The sequence below is a fragment of the Mus caroli genome, unplaced genomic scaffold, assembly GCF_978045245.1.
Source record: "Mus caroli unplaced genomic scaffold, Mus_caroli_1 scaffold_9, whole genome shotgun sequence".
Lineage (NCBI taxonomy): Eukaryota > Metazoa > Chordata > Mammalia > Rodentia > Muridae > Mus > Mus caroli.
This window is the reverse complement of record NW_028227264.1, coordinates 1,189,056-1,207,083: the sequence shown is the minus strand read 5'-3', so window position 1 is coordinate 1,207,083 and position 18,028 is coordinate 1,189,056. Positions and strand designations below refer to the sequence as shown.

The 18,028-nt window shown below is 43.5% G+C and overlaps 1 protein-coding gene across 5 annotated transcripts in view; it reads right to left on the bottom strand.

Annotated features, from left to right (window-relative positions):
• The window catches only part of Plekhg1 (pleckstrin homology and RhoGEF domain containing G1), a 227,981-nt gene that overhangs the window by 11,012 nt on the left and 198,941 nt on the right, over nucleotides 1-18,028 (bottom strand). For all 5 annotated transcript variants that reach the window (XM_085842588.1, XM_029482416.2, XM_085842589.1 and 2 more), the window contains 7 exons: nucleotides 16,028-16,210; nucleotides 15,846-15,941; nucleotides 15,651-15,743; nucleotides 10,468-10,501; nucleotides 8,811-8,894; nucleotides 6,801-6,839; nucleotides 4,158-4,180 (listed from right to left, as the gene is read on the bottom strand). In XM_085842588.1, the coding sequence (XP_085698714.1) occupies nucleotides 4,158-4,180; nucleotides 6,801-6,839; nucleotides 8,811-8,894; nucleotides 10,468-10,501; nucleotides 15,651-15,743; nucleotides 15,846-15,941; nucleotides 16,028-16,210 (552 nt within the window). The remainder of the gene's footprint in view (nucleotides 1-4,157; nucleotides 4,181-6,800; nucleotides 6,840-8,810; nucleotides 8,895-10,467; nucleotides 10,502-15,650; nucleotides 15,744-15,845; nucleotides 15,942-16,027; nucleotides 16,211-18,028) is intronic.

Here is an 18,028-nt window from a genome sequence, read left to right as displayed (position 1 = left end):
ATGATCTATTAGACATTGTTGGTTTTCACTGACTTGAAAAGTACTTCAGATTTTTGAAAAGGCAACCTGTAGATGTCTTCTGTAGTTAGTTTTCATGGTCAGTATATGAACTAGAATATGGTTATTTTAGTATTATATTGAGGAAACCCAGGCTGCAAACTAGTAACTTTCCCTTCCTAGTTAGTGGTAAGGCCAGAGCTTAACTCTACCTGACTCCAAACCCTTTGCTCCCAAACAGGATAGAAGCTAATATCTAGCAAGTGTGCAGGATAGTCACTGTATGCACTGGGGCCTACGCCTTAACACTCGCTTGCAGGGAGTCTTCATTTCAATGCCTTGCTCCTGAAAGCCTTTTTGATGACATACATACTTCAATGGTTTCCTTAAACCTGAAGGCTCACTGTGAACCTGACCTTGACTTATAGATTCCAAGCAAGGAGGCTTTATTACAGGAGTTGAACTGGCTGTTTAAGATAATGGTATTTTAATGTTTATTTAAAAACATATTTAGTTAATACTTTGTTATCTTGTTTGGAAGTCAAATTCCAGACAACCATGGTTTTTAATCAAAGAAAACAAGAGTCTATTCTGTTAGTTATGGTTTTCTTGATGGAGCCTACCACCTGAAAAATCCCATCTCCCAATGAGAGCAACATGCCAAATGCATCCTAACTGCAGAATGTATCCTACATCCTACATGACTCCTAACACCTCCATGTCCTGAGGATAACAATGTGTGAGGAGAACAGACTGGCCCTGGGCCTTAGAGTGGGAGCTGCAGACAGGAGCAGATATTGCCCCAACACTATCTATATACAAAAGAACTAGCTTCAAGGAGCTGAAGTAGTTATGGCTTGTTCAAACTAAATAGGACCACAGAGACACATGTCCCGACTAAAGCACAACGCATCAGATTAGCAAGAAGTGCTTATCATTTGTCAGTCCATAACAGTAGAAAGCACAACAGGAAAGGAAGGAGTAGATACCACAGAAGTAAAACTTCACCTAATGTTTTTCTGTTAAAACTTTAAAATGTAAAACTAATCATTTAATAAGTAATTAATTAATTAATCACTTAATCTTTTAAAGTAAAATTTTAGACTTACACATAAAATATTTGTGTATCATTTCATTGCCTTTATAAATCATTTTACCCAACATTTTAACATCTTTTCCATTTCCTTCAATGCACTGAGATGATGCTTGTAGAACACAGGTACCAGGAGCTGCTGATGCTGGAGCTGAGTTAGTATTCACTCATTAAGTTATGGCAGCCTTTGAAGGCCTAACAGAATAGCTTTGCTGTTTGGACCAAAAGTGACCCTGGAGCTTGCCCATCTTCTAAAGTCCCAGAGGCTTTGGGACTTGGAAACTAGGAGACTGTAGTTGTTAATATGTATCTTAACAACACCTAAAATGAATGAAGATGGTAGTATTATTTTTGAAGCTAAAACATTGTGTCCAATATGTCATTCAGAGACCTGATCAAGTTCGAAGATTAAGAAATAATAAATGTCTTGTTGGTCACAGCATACAAGTATGTAAGTCAGAAACCTTTACCAGGAACAAGGTGACCATTTTTCGCTTTGCTTTTCCATAATGTCTATTTTGGGTGTTTATTTATCTGGTAACAGCTATCATTTATGGTAGGTACATTTGCCTTTTACCAAATATCATATTAAGCATCTTTAAAAATTATATTACTGGGCTGGAGAGATGGCTCGGCAGTTAAGAGGATTGACTGTTCTTCTAGAGGTCCTGAGTTCAATTGACTGTTCATGATGGCTCACAACCATCTATAATGTGATCTGATGCCCTCTTCTGGTATATCTGAAGACAGCTACAGTGTATTTATATACATAGAATAAATACTTCTAAAAATTATGTTATCATAGTAAGTCTTGATAATCATTTTATAAAGTAGAAAGCTAGGTCCCGCTAATGTTAAAGAGCTAGCAAGAGATGTTTATAAATGGCAGGCATGCAACCCCAGCTTATAGAGAAGCTTAGTCACTATAGACAGATGATGAGGGGTCCAGGATATACATTCTGGAAAAAGTATCAAACTGTTGTTCAGAACTGTCCGTTCTTACACTTAGGATACAGTCAGCACACTGTGGTTAGGAGATGGAATTTTGCTAGTGAAGCAACACCCTGGTTGTTTTGAGTTTGCTTGCTTCTGTTGTCTTCATATGGTGTTGTAGTTTTTAGGTGGACTTTCCTGGGTGCACTTTGGTGAGCATTGCTGGAAAGGTTCCTCAGAGGAAAAGGTTCCTAAGAGGAAAAGGTTCCTAAGAGGGAAAGGTTCCTAAGAGGAAAAGGTTCCTAAGAGGGAAAGCTTCACTTTACTTATAGCCTTTACTTAGGGACTGAGAGAGGCTTGGCTCCAGGATCACCACAGCTACATTAAAGGTCAGGGTACCATCTTCAGTGGCCCAAGTTATTAATAGAGATCAGAAAATAGATTTTACAATGATGAATTAATCAAGTTACAAAGTTTCAAATGGCTTCAAATGAAAACCAACAGGATCTGGAAAAAAAAAATCACCTCACAAGTTGAAGCTGAATTTTAGACATCTTGAAGTAGGTCCTTTTTGGTTTTGTTTTTTTTTTGTTTTTGTTTTTGTTTTTGTTTTTTAATGTTGCTTTTGTTTTGGAACAGGGCTTCAATGTGTAGTCTTGGCTGGACTGGAACTCAATTTTGTAGTCCAGGAATTCACTTGAACTTGCTGATATCCTTTGTCTCCCAAGTGCTAGGGCTGTTTTTGTTTTTGTTTTTTTCGAGACAGGGTTTCTCTGTGTAGCCTTGGCTGTCCTGGAACTCACTTTGTAGACCAGGCTGACCCCGAACTCAGAAATCCACCTGTCTCTGCCTCCCAAGTGCTGGGATTAAAGGCGTGTGCCACGACGCCCAGCTAGTTCTAGGGTTTTTAAACGAGGATACAGCCTTTATCAAGCTCACTCTGTCCTTGTGCTAAACCATAATAGAAATGGGATTTGTGAGAAAGATTTCTAGAACCATATCCTTATGGATAAGGAAGACAGAGCCTTGGCCTTTACACAAGAAACTACAATAAATAATCTAGGAATTGTTTGTTCATTAAGACAGCTCACCAGTGGACACTCAAATCAGGATACTAAGAGCTCGTCTTTCCAGGAAATAAAACTGGGCACACAACATTCAATAAGACAATACTATTTCCTTTTTCTTTAGTGGTGAGATTTTTTTAAAAAAAGATTTATATTTATGTATTATGTATACATGTTTTATCTGCATGTAAGCCTGTATGCCAGAAGAGGGCACCAGATCTCATTATAGATGGTTGTGAACCACCATGTGGTTGCTGGGATTTGAACTCAGGACCTCTGGAAGAGCAGCCACTGCTCTTAACCTCCGAGCCATCTCTTCAGCTCTAGTGGTGAGATATAACTGAGCACCTCAGGCATGCTAGGTTGCAAGCACAGCTCTGCTAAGAAGTGTTTCCCATTTCCTAATCTTTTGTCAGAGGAACAGAAGCCCCTCCTTGTTACAATTTGGCACAGCAAAGTTTCACTGTACACATTACATCTGCTCTATCAGCAGAAGGACTATATTTTTAGCATTTTGTTTGTTTGTTTGTTTGTTTGAGATAGGTTTCAGTATGTTGTATGTTGCCTAGGCTGATCTTAAACTCCTGGATTCATGCACTTCTCTTGCCTCTGTTTCCCAAGTAGCAGGGACTTTGGGGGCTACTGTACCTGCCTTAGACCATGTTCTTCAAGAGGTCACCTGAGCCAGTGCTTTGGGAAGGGAGCTATACCCAGGAGGTCAGAGGCTGGGTTTAACATGAACAGAGGTGCTGGGCAGTGCAAGACCAAGCACATTAGCAAGGGTTACTTCTTAAGCTGTGAGCACAGCTTCTAAGGAGAGAAGTGAGGCACAGGGCTGGATGAGTAGAATTGCCTGAATTGAAAGAGATGCAACAAAGAGGGAATAGGTTGAAAAGAATTAGTTTTCCCTTAAATCAAGTATAAATAGCTAAAAATGCAAATCAAATAAGAATGCCAAAATGGAAAGGAAATGTTGATACTCAGGCCAGGGATGAGGCCAGTAAGGACAGATGCCGCGGCGGAAGGAGCCCCAGAAAGCCTTTTAGAAGAAACATGGCCATGCTTACCTTCTGGATATCTTGTGAAGTTTCTGAAAAATAAAGAAAAGTGTTTTAAGTTTGAGAATTTAAAGTTTATCTCATCTCTAGGTAAGCACTCATATTTTTATATGGATTGTATACATATTGCTAATAATTGGCACTTAAGAGCTTTGAGCCTTTTGGGTCCAGTTTTCCAAAATGTCCCTTAGGTATCTGTTCTATATCCTTTTCCACAACAGGACCACTTTATGTTATGAGCCCAAGCTGTCTTCTGTATCCCTGAGAGCAACAGTTCATGGTAAATAGGTCCCCAAACTTCTGAACAAAAACATGAAAAAGAACACCCATGCCATAGGCCATGGGCGTCTCCTGTAGACACAAGGAGGCTTTTGCTGATTTTTAGACTTTTGGGGAGTTGGTTTTAAATGATGGTGAAGTTTATATTCACAGGTCTCCTTGACCCTGTCAATGAGAAGGATTTATGCTGGTATCTTTATGTTGGTATCTTTATCCTGGTATCTTTATGCTGGTATCTATCATCTGGATACCCAGATGATACAAAGCTCATCTTTAAAAGTTGTTTAGTTGTGTAAACTTATAAAGGACTTCTCTCCCCACAAATTCCTTCCCCTAGAGCAGAAGTTCCCAATCTTCCTAACACTGCAACCTTTTAATACAGTTCCTCATGTTGTAGTGACTGCCGCCCCAACCATAAAATTATTTTTATTGCTACTTCATAAATGTAATTTTGCAAGTGTTCTGAACAGTAATGTAAATATCTTTGAAGATAGAGGGATGCCAAGAGGGTCACAACCCACAGGTTGAGAACCATTTCTATAGTAGCACAGTTCAGCATGGTGTTCACTGTTCGGGATCCCACAACTACTGTCTCCCATCTTATTGCAAGGCACAGTTGCCCTGTTTGTTTCTAAATAAAGATGCAATACACCTCAGTATATTTTCTGCTAAATCTATAGGCACTTGTTAGTAGCTAGAGACTGACTTTCTTTTTTTTCCAACAGCAGAACACCCTATCATATGTATGAACAGACCACTTTCTATGATATATACATTTAATGCTGTATTACTAAAATGTTGCAAAAATCCCAATCAAGTTTATTCCTTATAAAGAAATAGTAGCTTATTGACATCTTAAGAGCTCTAGAGAGGGCTGGAGGGCTGGCTCAGTGGTTCAGGGCATTGGTTACTCTTCTAGAGGACCTGGGTTCAATTCCCATCACTCACATGGCAGTTCATAACCGTCTGTAACTCCATTCAAGGGGTTCCAACACCCTCACATAGACATGCATGTAGGCAAACACTGATATGCATACAATTAAAAAGAGCTAGACATCTTTAATTATGCAAAAGGAAGAAGAAATATTCTTTCTTTTTGTTTTTAGGCAGGGTCTGGTGTATCTCAGGCTGGCCTTGAACTTGCTATGAGGCAGAGGAGACTGTCGTGTAGTGCGTGGTGGTCTATCCAGGAGTTGTGACAGTCTCTGCAGTTAATGTTCTATACCAGGAGGAACACAGGAGTGGTACCAGGTGCTCTGAGCACGTGGAATGGGACCTGACCTCTGCCATACCAAGGCCTAGTTCCTTGAGAATTTGCCCTTCCGACTTGTGAAGAGTTCAGGCAGGGTTCTAGTCATATTTGCTGATACGTCTATATGGGCCTAGAGGTCAGATTGTTGAGTCAAGGGCAAATTTCCACTTTGAACTTACATGGGAATTATGAACTTTTGCTTAGGAAGAAGCTATAAAAATTTACCCTCCCCCCAAGAGTTTTGCAGTATCTTTCGGTCAAATTCATAAGCTTTCTTGTCTCCATTTCTCTCATTTAAATGAATAGTTTTTTTTTTCTAAGTACCGATGCAGATGACTTTGTAAACTTTAAATTTTATTGGCACTTTGTTTCTTCTGTGAAGCCAGGGCATATATATGTGTAGACATATAAAGCATATATATTACATACATACATACACATATACATACATACATTTAAGGGTCTTTTTCCTCTTGTTTTTATTGATAGTATTTCTTTTTTCCTGATAGATGGTGTACTGGCTAGTTTTGTGTCAACTTGACACAGCTGAGTTATCACACAGAAAGGAGCTTCAGTTGAGGAAATGCCTCCACGAGATCCAACTGTAAGGCATTTTCTCAATTAGTGATCAGGGGGAAAGGCCCCTTGTGAGTGGGACCATCTCTGGGCTGGTAGTCTTGGTTCTATAAGAGAGCAGGCTGAGCAAGCCAGAGGAAGCAAGCCAGTAAGTGATATCCCTCCATGGCCTCTGCATCAGCTCCTGCTTCCTGACCTGCTTGAGTTTCAGTCCTGACTTCCTTTGGTGATGAACAGCAACATGGAAGTGTAAGCTGAATAAACCCTTACCTCCCCAACTTGCTTCTTGGTCATGATGTTTGTGCAGGAATAGAAACCTTGACTAAGACAGATGGTAATTTTATGTCTGTGAGATCAGGTTGCATCAATTGACTGTTTGCATCAAGACACTTTTGCTTACCGAAATATTTAATTTTCCTGCAGTCTGGCTAAAAAAAAAAAAAAAATCCACCCATCTACAATGCATCTAACACACAATCTTCTATTATTATGGTTTGACTGAGAACCAACAAGAGTGAAAAATGTACCTCGATTTTTGGACTTACCGCTGGTCTTCAACACTTTGTGTGATCTCGAGGAAGGTTCTGAGGAGAGAGCAAAGCCACCGTCATTTGCAAATCAATATTTCCCCTCATAAATAAATTAGTAGCTTATTGATGTTTTAAGAGCTCTGGAAATGTTCCCTTTTGTTTTAGACAGGTTCTCATGCATCTCAGGCTGGCCTTGAACTTGCTTAGTAGCTGAGGATGACCTTGAACTCCCAATACTCCTGCCTCCATTTCCTGAGTACAGAGACTACAGACCTGAAAGATTACAGACAGGAGCCCCATCCATGTAGAGCTGGAGAACTAACCCAGGGCTTTGTTATGCACAAAGACAAGCATGCTCTCAATGAAGCAACATCCCCATCCCTGAGCTGTAGAAACGCTCTATTTAATTTATTCAAACAATCAGTGGTCAGGGATACTTGGGTGCCAGCCATTCACCCTGCTGAAGTGGTTGGATAAACTCGAAAGGGTCAGGAGTCCCAGAAGAGAAGAGCAGGTGCTACTGTTCCAACCCAGCACACTGGAAGGACCCCCTCAGCTCCCACTGCCGCCTCTTTCTCAGCTGGCGAGTGGCACTTTTCAGTTCTAGGCTGCACAGTGCCCTCGTGCTTCAGATACCGCCAACTCGCTCTTCTCAGTCAGAGCTCACCTTTTCCTCTTGAACTTTCACCTGTATTTCTTGCCAGTTTATCAAGCTAGTGACCACTATGTCATTCCCAGTTTCTCTGCACCCCTCACTGTTCCCTCACCTCCTCCCCACCTCCCCACTTCTCCACCCTGCTCCGAAAAGCTTTTAGTGAGCTACCATTCTGCATCCTAAGCCTGATGCAAGTCACCAGGCCTCTGCCACTTCTCCAGCCTAGCATGGCCGCTGTGCTCCGGGTCTCCCTCGCCTTGCTATCTCCTTCACATTTGTACATGACAAAGGCTGAGCCTTCATGACCAGGCTCTGATCTGAAGCCCTCTATCCTCATTTCCACTTCAGCTCCTTCCCTCACTCCAGCCAGGTGGAGCTGCTGACATGACCTGTCTGTCCTGAGGCCCTGCTGGCTCAGGTCCTAGGCCGGTGCATGGATGATCCCAGCTCTACCTGCCGCAGCCTCACATTCTGTCGTGGGTATCAATCAGCCTTTGGCTCTGTGAAGACTTTCTTCTTCCTAGACTTTCTCTCTCTTCTGTGTCTTTCCACTCTCTTTTCTACACACGCCAAAGCCTTATCAAGGAGACTGGTGTTTATTTATTACTTAAAATAATTTTTTTTTGGTTCTTCCTCACAGAGTGGGTCTTAAAAGCAGAAATATTAGCTGTTATCTACCCTGGCATTCCTTGCCTATACCAAGGGAAAGTGGGCTTAGTAAATATCATATAAAACCAGGATCTGAGAGTTAGGGGAATACCTACACATATCAAAATGGTAGGCATGAGTGTGCTGTGTGTGTTACTCATAAGGTTTACTTCCCACCAGCGACAGCAAACAGGGCTTAAGGGGGTATTTGTCAAAGGCAAGGAACTGTATGAAGTCTATCTATCTATCTATCTATCTATCTATCTATCTATCTATCTATCTATCATCTATCTATCTATCTATCTATCTATCTATCTATCTATCTATCTTTCTATTAATTATCCAATCCATCCATCCATCCATCCATCCATCCATCCATCCATCCATCCATCTGAGACAGAGTCTCACTGTGGAGATCTGTCTGGCCTAGAACTTACTATATAGTATTAGACTGGTATCCAATTCACTGAGAGCTGTCTGCCTCTGCCTGGGACAAAAGGCATGGGCCATCATACCTGACTGATTGCCATATTTTATATTCACTGAGAGAGTTAAGTAGAGAGGTATTTAAAAGAAAAACTAGAGGGTTTTTGTTTTGTTATCTATTTAAAGTAGCCTTAGATATATTCAAACAACAAGCAGCCGGAAAATGCTTATCAGTTAGAAAGTACTCACTTCCTGTTCCTCTCTGCATCACAGTTAGATGACAGCATCCCGCTTACCTGACTTCCGTCTCAGCCGTTGTGGTGCAGAACCACATGGTGTCTTCATCTCTCCCTCAGGACTGTACCAGAAGCCTGGATAGTCTGCCAAGAGAACCACAGGAGCAAGTGAGGGATGGTGACCACACAGGGTAGCTGGCATTTTCAGGATTTTGTGCTACATCAGAAACACCAGTAATTCTCAACTGTTAGCGGTTCTTGTAAATAATCAAAAGGGACTTTTGCTTTTTTTTAACGGGTAGGTAAAGGGATAAATGCATTGCACGTTCTAGTGCCCGAGTTCTTCATGGAGGCAGTTCTGACAGTGTTAGGATCTGTAAAAACCTAGAAGTGTGGTTAGCCATCCAGTGCCCCACAGGCAAACCAGAGACTCAAAGCAGAAATGAACGAGTGTCACATCTGCTCCAGCTGCTAAGGTGGAATGAACTGCTGCTAGTGTCTTATAAATGACAATGTATGAGCTTTGAGATAGAGAATGGAATGGTCACAAATGAACAACAGTGTCTCAAAGAACACTACTTTATTTCTTCTTCCTCACAGCGGGAGGGCCCAGAGGACGGGGACCTAGGGTTAGGAGGCCGCGGCGGCTTCTGTGGAGGATTCAGCAGCGGTCTTAGGGGCCGTGGCTGTGGTCCAAGCCGTGGCCGTGGTGGAGGCTGCGGGGATCGTGGCGGTAAAGCTGAAGACAAGGAGTAGATCCCTGTCACTTAGCTGGGCCACCTGGTTAAGGACATGAAGATCAAGTCCTTGGAGGAGATCTACCTGTTCTCCCTGCCCATTAAGGAGTCTGAGATCATTGACTTTTTCCTGGGTGTGCCCCTAAAGGATGAGGTTCTGAAAAATCATGCCAGTGCAGAAGCAGACTCGGGCTGGCCAGCAGACCAGGTTCAAGGCATTTGGGGACTACAATAGTCACATTGGTCTTGGTGTTAAGTGCTCCAAGGAGGTTGCCATTGCCATCCGAGGGGCCATCATCTTGGACAAGCTTTCCATTGTCCCTGTGCAGAGAGGCTACTGAGGGAACAAGATTGGCAAAGCCCCACACTGTTCCATCCAAGGTGACAGGCCGCTGTGGCTCTCTGCTGGTGTGTCTCATCCCTGCCCCCAGAGGCACTGGCATTGTCTCTGCTCCTGTGCCCAAGAAGCTACTGATGATGGCCAGTATAGATGACTGCTACACTTCAGCCAGAGGCTGCACTGCCACCCTGGGCAACTTTGCCAAGGCCACCTTCGATGTCATCTCCAAGACTTACAGCTACCTGACCCCCGACCTCTGGAAAGAGACTGTCTTCACCCAGTCTCCTTATCAGGAATTCACTGGTCATCTTGTGAAAACCCACACCAGAGTCTCTGTTCAGAGGACCCAGGCTCCAGCTGTGGCTACCACATAAGGCTTTTTTTTTGTTTTTTGTTTTGGCTTTTCGAGACAGGGTTTCTCTGTGTAGCCCTGGCTGTCCTGGAACTCACTCTGTAGACCAGGCTGGTCTCGAACTCAGAAATCCACCTGCCTCTGCCTCCTAAGGGCTGAGATTAAAGGCGTACACCACCACGCCCGGCCACATAAAAGTTTTTATACAAGAAAAATAAATGAATTAAGTCTGCTTAAAAAAAAAAAAGAACGCTAAGGAAACAACAACACAAAACAACAACAACTCACGGATGGCGTCCATTTCAAGAATCGCTTGCTTGGCCTGAAACAGAGAAAATGTAGAGACAACTAGTGAACAAGTATGACAGAGATCTACCATACCTAAATAAATGGATGCTAGAAGAAAAACAAAACCCTTACTATTTCTTTTAGGCATTAATACAAAGTTCAGGAGATTTAAAGATTATCCTTGGTACAATACAGTGAAGACTTGATGGTTAGTTTTAACAGTGATTTTGACACAATTTAGTCTCACTTGGGAAGAGAGTCTCAACAGCTAACCCTTTAATACAGTCCTTTATGCTGTGGTGACCACTCCAACCATAATTTTTTTTGCTACTTCATAACTATAATTTTGCTACTGTTAGAATCATATTGTAAATATCTGGTATGCAGGATATCTGATTTCTGACCCCTGTGAAAGGGTCATTTGACCCCCAAAAGGGTCTCAGCTTACAGGTTGAGAACCTCTGGCATAGATCAAGTTGGCCTGTAGGCATATCCGGGGGTGGGTATCTTACTTTTGTTAACCTGTATGGGAAGACCATTTGGTATGGGTCACAACACTGGGGCTATGTCCTAAATTACACCAGAGGCAGAGAGCTCAGTTGTAGCCCACAGACATTAATTTCTCTCTGCTCTGAACTCTGGATAGAATGTGACTAGTGGCTTCACGTTCCTGCCTTGATGTTCCAGTTAGGATGGAGTGTAACCTGGAACTGTGAGCTGAAATAAACCCGTCCTCCCCAAACTGCTTCTTTTGTCAGGGTATCTCAACAGCAAACAAGACGGTGGTACCCAAGTCTTTATAGAGAGATACAGAACTTATACCGAGCTTGTACATGGCTTCCTATAAATTTTAAATTGGCTCTAGATTACTTATAACACCCAACAGTTAGTAAAGGCCTTACAGATAGTTTTATTCTGTATTGTTTAGGCGAGTAAAAACAAAACCAAAAACAACCCAAGCCCACTATGTACAGTTGCAGATCAATCATTTGTGTCTAATAGCAACCCGTGGGGCAGCTCTCTCACCTCTTGGGATGTGCTCTCTCAGCTATAGGGTGGGACAGCAGGACCTACCTTTCCCAGTACCATTAGCATCAATTGACAGGCACAGTCACAGCCCCTGTCTCTACCCTTCTGGGGAATAGAGCCTGATGTCTTGAGGCTTTCTCTCTCCACACTTAGTATTTCTACCCAGAATGCTTTGTTGTTACTGTTGCCATATGTTGCTAATGCTTTAGCAGCTGATGTAGGGGAGAGTGTCCGCTGAGGGGATGTTCCTTTCTCTCCAGAGCTGTTTACGTTTTCCCCAAGGCTACTATAATTTGATCTACATACACTATGTTATATTAACTGAAATGATTTTGTTTCTAATTTGCTGCAATCTGGTATCATGGAAAACTATTTGGGCTGAATGGTAATCACACTTAATTAAAAAAATTAAAAATGGAGGTGCAGACAGGAAAAAAACATTAACAGTCACTTTAGTTTTGAGGAAAATAGTCACCTAGTTTGTATACCTATCTTTCTACTATATACTGAGGTTATAGCTGGAGTTAATTTCAAACTCAAATGACAGCTTAATCTCTGGAAAGTGGTTTTCTAGTTCCATTTTAACACTTGACACATGAAAGCACTCCCTTCATCTTTATGCTCAATTAATGTGGCTCAGTTTGCGCACTATGAATATAAATGGGGCATGTGACAAGTTCCAAGAAATTCCTTTAACAATGCTATTCCATAAGAAAGCGTAATCCCCTTAAGTCTTACAAATTATTTCAGAAAAGAATTCTTTCCATGTTGTCCACTAGGTGTCAGCCAAGGACCACTCTGGAGCTAGAGGTCTGGGTGGAGGCTGGCAGAATTCAGTGACCCATCCGTCACTGTGTTGACATTACAAGATGGGGTATACACGTTTGTTGTTTAAAGTGTCCCATTAGACATTTGTTTGATTTCACAGAAATAAGTACATTTGGAAGGCCTTCAGAAAACAATTGAGTAGTCTTGATGAAAGACCTTAAAAAAAAAACCCTTCATTCAATAACCCTACTTAAATAGAGCAAAAGAATTATTTTTAACATTTTAGTGGATAGAGTATATTAAGTTTGCTTTCCTTTCTAGTGGGGAAAATACGGTTTAGAGGTTCCATGAAGCCAGATGACTGGGTTTGAGTCTGAATTAGGCCATGCACCTGTTGTAAAATGTGGACAGTGGACTTCCTGTTTCTGACTCCTGCTTTTACTTCTCTATCAGAGGAGAACAGGACCTGTCTCCCAGGTATTTTACTGAGTGTGAAGTAAGAATACAATATACTTACCACTATGCTTATGTGTTAATACATTAATATGCTGTAAATTAAAATCCTTTAGATTCTAAGTGGACTAATAACTAGGGTGAAAGGAATAATTTTATTGTGGCTGTTTTAACTGTTTTACACATCAAGGGAAAGCTGTCAGGAATATGTAGAATGGAAGAAAGAAGACAGGCAAAGTGAGCTGTCTCATTCGGCAACTGACTATAATTGCCTTTCAGAATCTTGTTAAGCAATTGGATTTCCCCAGGATTCTTGTGACCAGTAGGAGGGGCATATCAATGTCTCTTGCAGAAGGGTACAGCCCGAGTAACCACAGGAGAAGGTGATCGCGGCTCTGCGTGAGCTCCCTTGTATTGCACAGTGGTTGAAAAAGTAAAACTCACACTTGAGCACACACCTCTCTGCACAGATCCTAGAGGCCAGCCTGGACATCTTTTCAAAACACATATGATCCCAGCACTTAGGAGGCCAAAGCAGGGGGCGTTCCAAGTTCAAGGCTTGCCTGGGTTATATATATAGTGAGACCCTGTCTCAACCAGCCAACCAACCAACCAAAGGCAAAGACAAATCTTTCCTTTCCCAGAATTCCTTCTGATTTTCCCCATCAGTACCACTCTATGACCCGATGTCACTTCCTGTTCTACTTCTCTCCTCCTGGTCTCATCACAGACATCCCACCATCCTCACAGATGGCCACTCACACCCATCCCTTTTAGTCTTTTGCTACGTCATCTCTAATAACTGTTTCCTCTACTCCACAGCAGCATGGTAAAGCCATCCCAGAACATGCACACACCAGCTTGCCCTGCTTGTCAGGTAGGGTATCAGGGACCGTCTTCAACTACAGATCTCAGGTTTCCCGCTGAACCAGCTGACTTCTGGAAGTCTCTTTCCCCTGTTCAGTCTGGACTCATAGTCACTGCAGCTACAGGCTCATGAGTGTGCACTGTTCTCTGTTCCCAAGCTCCACCTGTCCCCTCCCCGCAGAGGAACTCCTGGATGCCATACTCCCTTAGGGCAGTTGTTAAGTGGTTTGTTATGACACCATGAAACTGATTCACGCAGCAGCCCCAGTCAGGTCTTTGGCGTCTTCCAGATGGGACCTGAGTCACCTCCAGTGACAGGATCATCTTCCTTTGCATCGAATCTGACTCTCTCCATTTTCAAGGACAAACCCTATTCCTGTGTGGTCACTCACAGCAGTGTCTCTGTCCCTTCATGATTTCCTAATTCTCCTCAGGTCCCCGGCAGACTCTTTCCAAGGCTACTCTCTACCATCCCTGTGTTTACGGCCCCATTCCTTCCACCTCCCTTGACAAACTGCTCTTCTGCATCCTGTTGCATCCTGCCTCTTAGTCTCCCCAGACAACTCAGAAACCTATATCGTGTTTTCCACCCAGATAGTGAGCTTTGCTTTGATGAGTTTTCTCTAAACTGCATCTTTTTGAACTTTGCGGGTAGGGCAGTCTGTTCTCTAATTTCTTTCAACCCATTGCAAAGATCCCAGTTGTCAAACCCACACTCTGCATCTGTTTTGCCCTCTCAAGGTGGAGGTTCTTCTGTCCCCTCCTTCCTCACCAGCTGTCCCCTCCTGCTCTTTTACTGGGTTTCTGCTGTTCTCTCTGGTCTTCCAGGTGCCCCTCCCCCAGCAGGCGACTTGCTGAGATTCCCAAGATTCCTCTGTTTTTTCCCCAATAATTATTTTTAAATTCACTTTACATCTCGATGGAAGCCCCTCCCCCCTCCCCCTTGCTTCCCCACATTACAAGCCCCTTCCCCCATTACCCCTCCCAGTCTCCTCAGAGCAGGGCAACCTTGTTTCCTTTATACATTCTTGTGGCCTTAGCCCTGTCAAGCCCTAGGGCCTCAATCACTGCCTCTCCTAATCCTGGGCTGCCGGAACCTGAATTTCCACCTCCATTCACCCGCCAGATGCTCCTCCACTCCCATCTAACCAGCTAACCAGTTAGGCCACCTCTGTGAGCCAGTTTGGCTAACTTCCAACCCGGAGGTCTTCCTGCAACCCAAGCACAATCGCAGAGGGTGACTTCTGTTCCCTTTGCCTGGGTGACCTGTCTTGCATCTGCGCCTTGTATTCTGCTCCTTAGGCTACTTCCCCAGCCGCATTCCTGCCCCATTTCCTGGTCCTCCTGTCCCAACACCAGCTGTGTTTGGCAAACAGGGTGTCACTTCTGTTTTTGTGACTTTGTTGTCTCAGCCTAGTTCCGCCCTTCCCCCTCCCCAACTTCATAAGGACGTTCCTCATCCTTCAAGAAAGCCGGAGGTATTTTCCTTCCTGCCCTCACTGGCTAGACCTGAACACTTTGTCCTTTTGCCCCCAGGCCACCTGGCTTTCAACGCTATTGTTTCCCCACGCCGGCTGACAAACAGATCTGGGTTAGGCGGGCAGCTGGCTCTATGATGGTAAATTCCTTTCCCGCCAAATGGCTTGGTTTTCCACTGTTCCCACGGGACCCAACACAGGGGGATGGGGGTAGGGAATGGGGGGGGGGTGTGATTCCCAGTAGTTTCTATTCTCTATAAGCTTCCTTATGGTATATATATATATATATATATATATATATATATATATATATATATTCCCCCCTAAATCTCTAGTGGGTGCCATTGACTTCCTTTTGTCTATATGTCAATATAACCTCTGAAATGCCTTATTGCAGACATGGCCTGCCTCCTGACTCGGCCTCCTCAGTGCTGGGATTTCAGGCTCCTTTGTGAAGCTAGGCCTTATTTCCTGTCAGACCCCACACTGCCATGTGTCCCTGTGTGTCCCCCCCCCCCCCGTTCCCCCCCTCCCCCCGGCCTGGGTCCTTTCTACATTATGGTGTGCTGGCTAACTTTTCTCTCTCACCTTAGCTGGGATCTTTGCTGCTGCTGCGTGGTTCTCCAGAATTAATCTCTTCAGGTGCAGAACCCAGAGACGTTTGTCTTGCTGAGATTTGGCCTGCAATGGGAGATTTAAATTGTCAGACGTGAGGCAACATAGAGATGGTGGCTGGGTCCAGTACACCTCTCCCCTTTGGAGACCTCAGAGTAGCCCTGTTACCTGAACCGTGTGCTGAAGCTTGGGGTTCTTGTAGTGGAAGACACTGAAGCTGAGTGGTTCTTTTGGTATGACCTCTACAAGCATGAGGTTCCCACACTGCAGCAGAGAGCACAGTGCATCAGGCACACATGGGACACAAAGAGCCACCCCCAGGCCTTGCATGCCACCCCATGAAGACCCACCAGGATATGAGCTTTGTATGTAAACGTGTCATCTCTCTTTTTTGTGATGAGCAGCAGCTGGTCCAGGAGAAAAAGAGTCCTCTCCTTTTTGGCCTTCTGGATGCGGAAGGTTCCTTCAAGCACCAGCTCCCCATAGCTGGTGAGGTCAGGCCCCTCCCAGTTGGTTAGCAAGCTCTGGATCTCCTGGATAAAAAGTAAAAAATTCTCAGAATGAAACACCAGGCAAGCTGCATTGCACACTCAGTGGCCTGTTGTTGGATCTCAAGGATGGTGGCTGGCATATCCGTGTTTATGGGGTGAGGCTATCAGTCGAGGATCATCCAAAAGGAACTGAATTTTTAGTTGCTGAATTGCCAGAGGGTTATTGTCATCCCTAAATGGTCCAGAGTCATAGCCACCAGCGGCAGTGGCTGCAGCTCAACTTTTCAAAGGCTTCACGAGGCGGTCAACGTGGAGCGCCATCTTAGACGGGCTCCTCCTCTAACCTGTCTCAGCCTCTCCTTTTTGGATTATAAAACCTCCAATGTCCAACTACAGGATGTTCTTTCACAAACTGAGTCCACACCATCACAACTGAAAACTAAAGCCTTTGTAAAACCACAGACATTTTCTCAGGATTTTCCCCAGCTTGGAATTCATTTATGGAGAAAGGAAATGGTCACACCTTTGCTACTGTTTGCGTGCTCTCCATGGAACTTAGAAAGTACAAATTAGTGATACGACTGATATCCCTTTAGGATTTGTTGCACATCAAAATTTTAAGGAAGCTGCCTAAAATGACTTTGAAAGCTGAAGATATTCACAGGTACTACTTAAGAAAAGCCACAAGATGGTCAATGTCTTCACTGGGAAGCCGGGTGTGTAGCTCAGCAGTGGCATGTGAAGTTTGTGTAAGTCCCTGGGTTCGTCTTACTACCACACCTGACCTTAGCCAAAAGGTCAAGAAGTGAGTCATCTTACTACCAAACAGAAAATCAAACAAACAAAACTACTTTTGTTGGCTACAAATTGACATGGTATGAATGGAGTAAAGTTTGAGACAGGGTCTGATTTAGTGGGATCTTCAGAATGTCACACAGATCAAGACAGCATGAAAAATGAGCCATTTGGTCGTTTTTGACTATAGAAAAGATGTTTGATATTATATTTGTAAAACAAACAAACAAACAAACAAACTTGAACAAAGAGAACAACAACAACAACAACAACAACAAAAACACCTGGAAATAGAATGTTGCTGTTTCCTGAACAGCAACACCGAACTATGGTTGTTTGCAGGTGAATCCAGACTTTCTTCTGACTTCTGAGGAGAAAGGTGCACCCTTCGCTGACGGGAGCTCTCTGCTGTGGCTTCCCTCTGCATCTTTCTGTCCTACTTGTAGGATCCCAAACAAGTTTGGAATGAGCTGCTGGACCACGTGCTTTCTCTTTTAGGATTTATTTTTATTCTCTGTGTATGTGTGTCTTGCCTCCCTTGGCATGTGTATGTACATCATGTGTGAGCCTGGCGCTCATGGAGTCTTAACATGGTGTCAGATCCCCTGGAACTGGAACTATGGACAGCTGTGAGCCTCCATCTATGTGGATGCTGGGAAATGAACCTGGATCCACTTGTTAGCAAGTGTTCCTAACCACCACCGAGCCCTCTCTCCAACCCCTTGTTTTTTAAGTGGTTCTTTTTTTTTTTTTTTTTTTTTTTAGGAGTCAGGAACATAACCAAAAGTTCCTGAGTGGGGAGAATGGTTCCTGAGAATTTAGGGCTCATATTGGTGCTGGATGGACTCTAGCAAACCTGTCATTGGGCTGTCAGATTTTAAAGTTGAAGAGACTGAAACAACGTGCATGGGACTCATGTCAAGGGAAATACAAAGGAGCTGCCCCAGCCTCCCTGAAATTCAGTCGCCTGCCCCAAGACTTCCCTTGTACACCACCGTTTTGTATAAACTAGCAAGAGAGAATAGGGGCTTTAGAAGTCCTTAAGTAGTTTAGAGGAAACTGTTT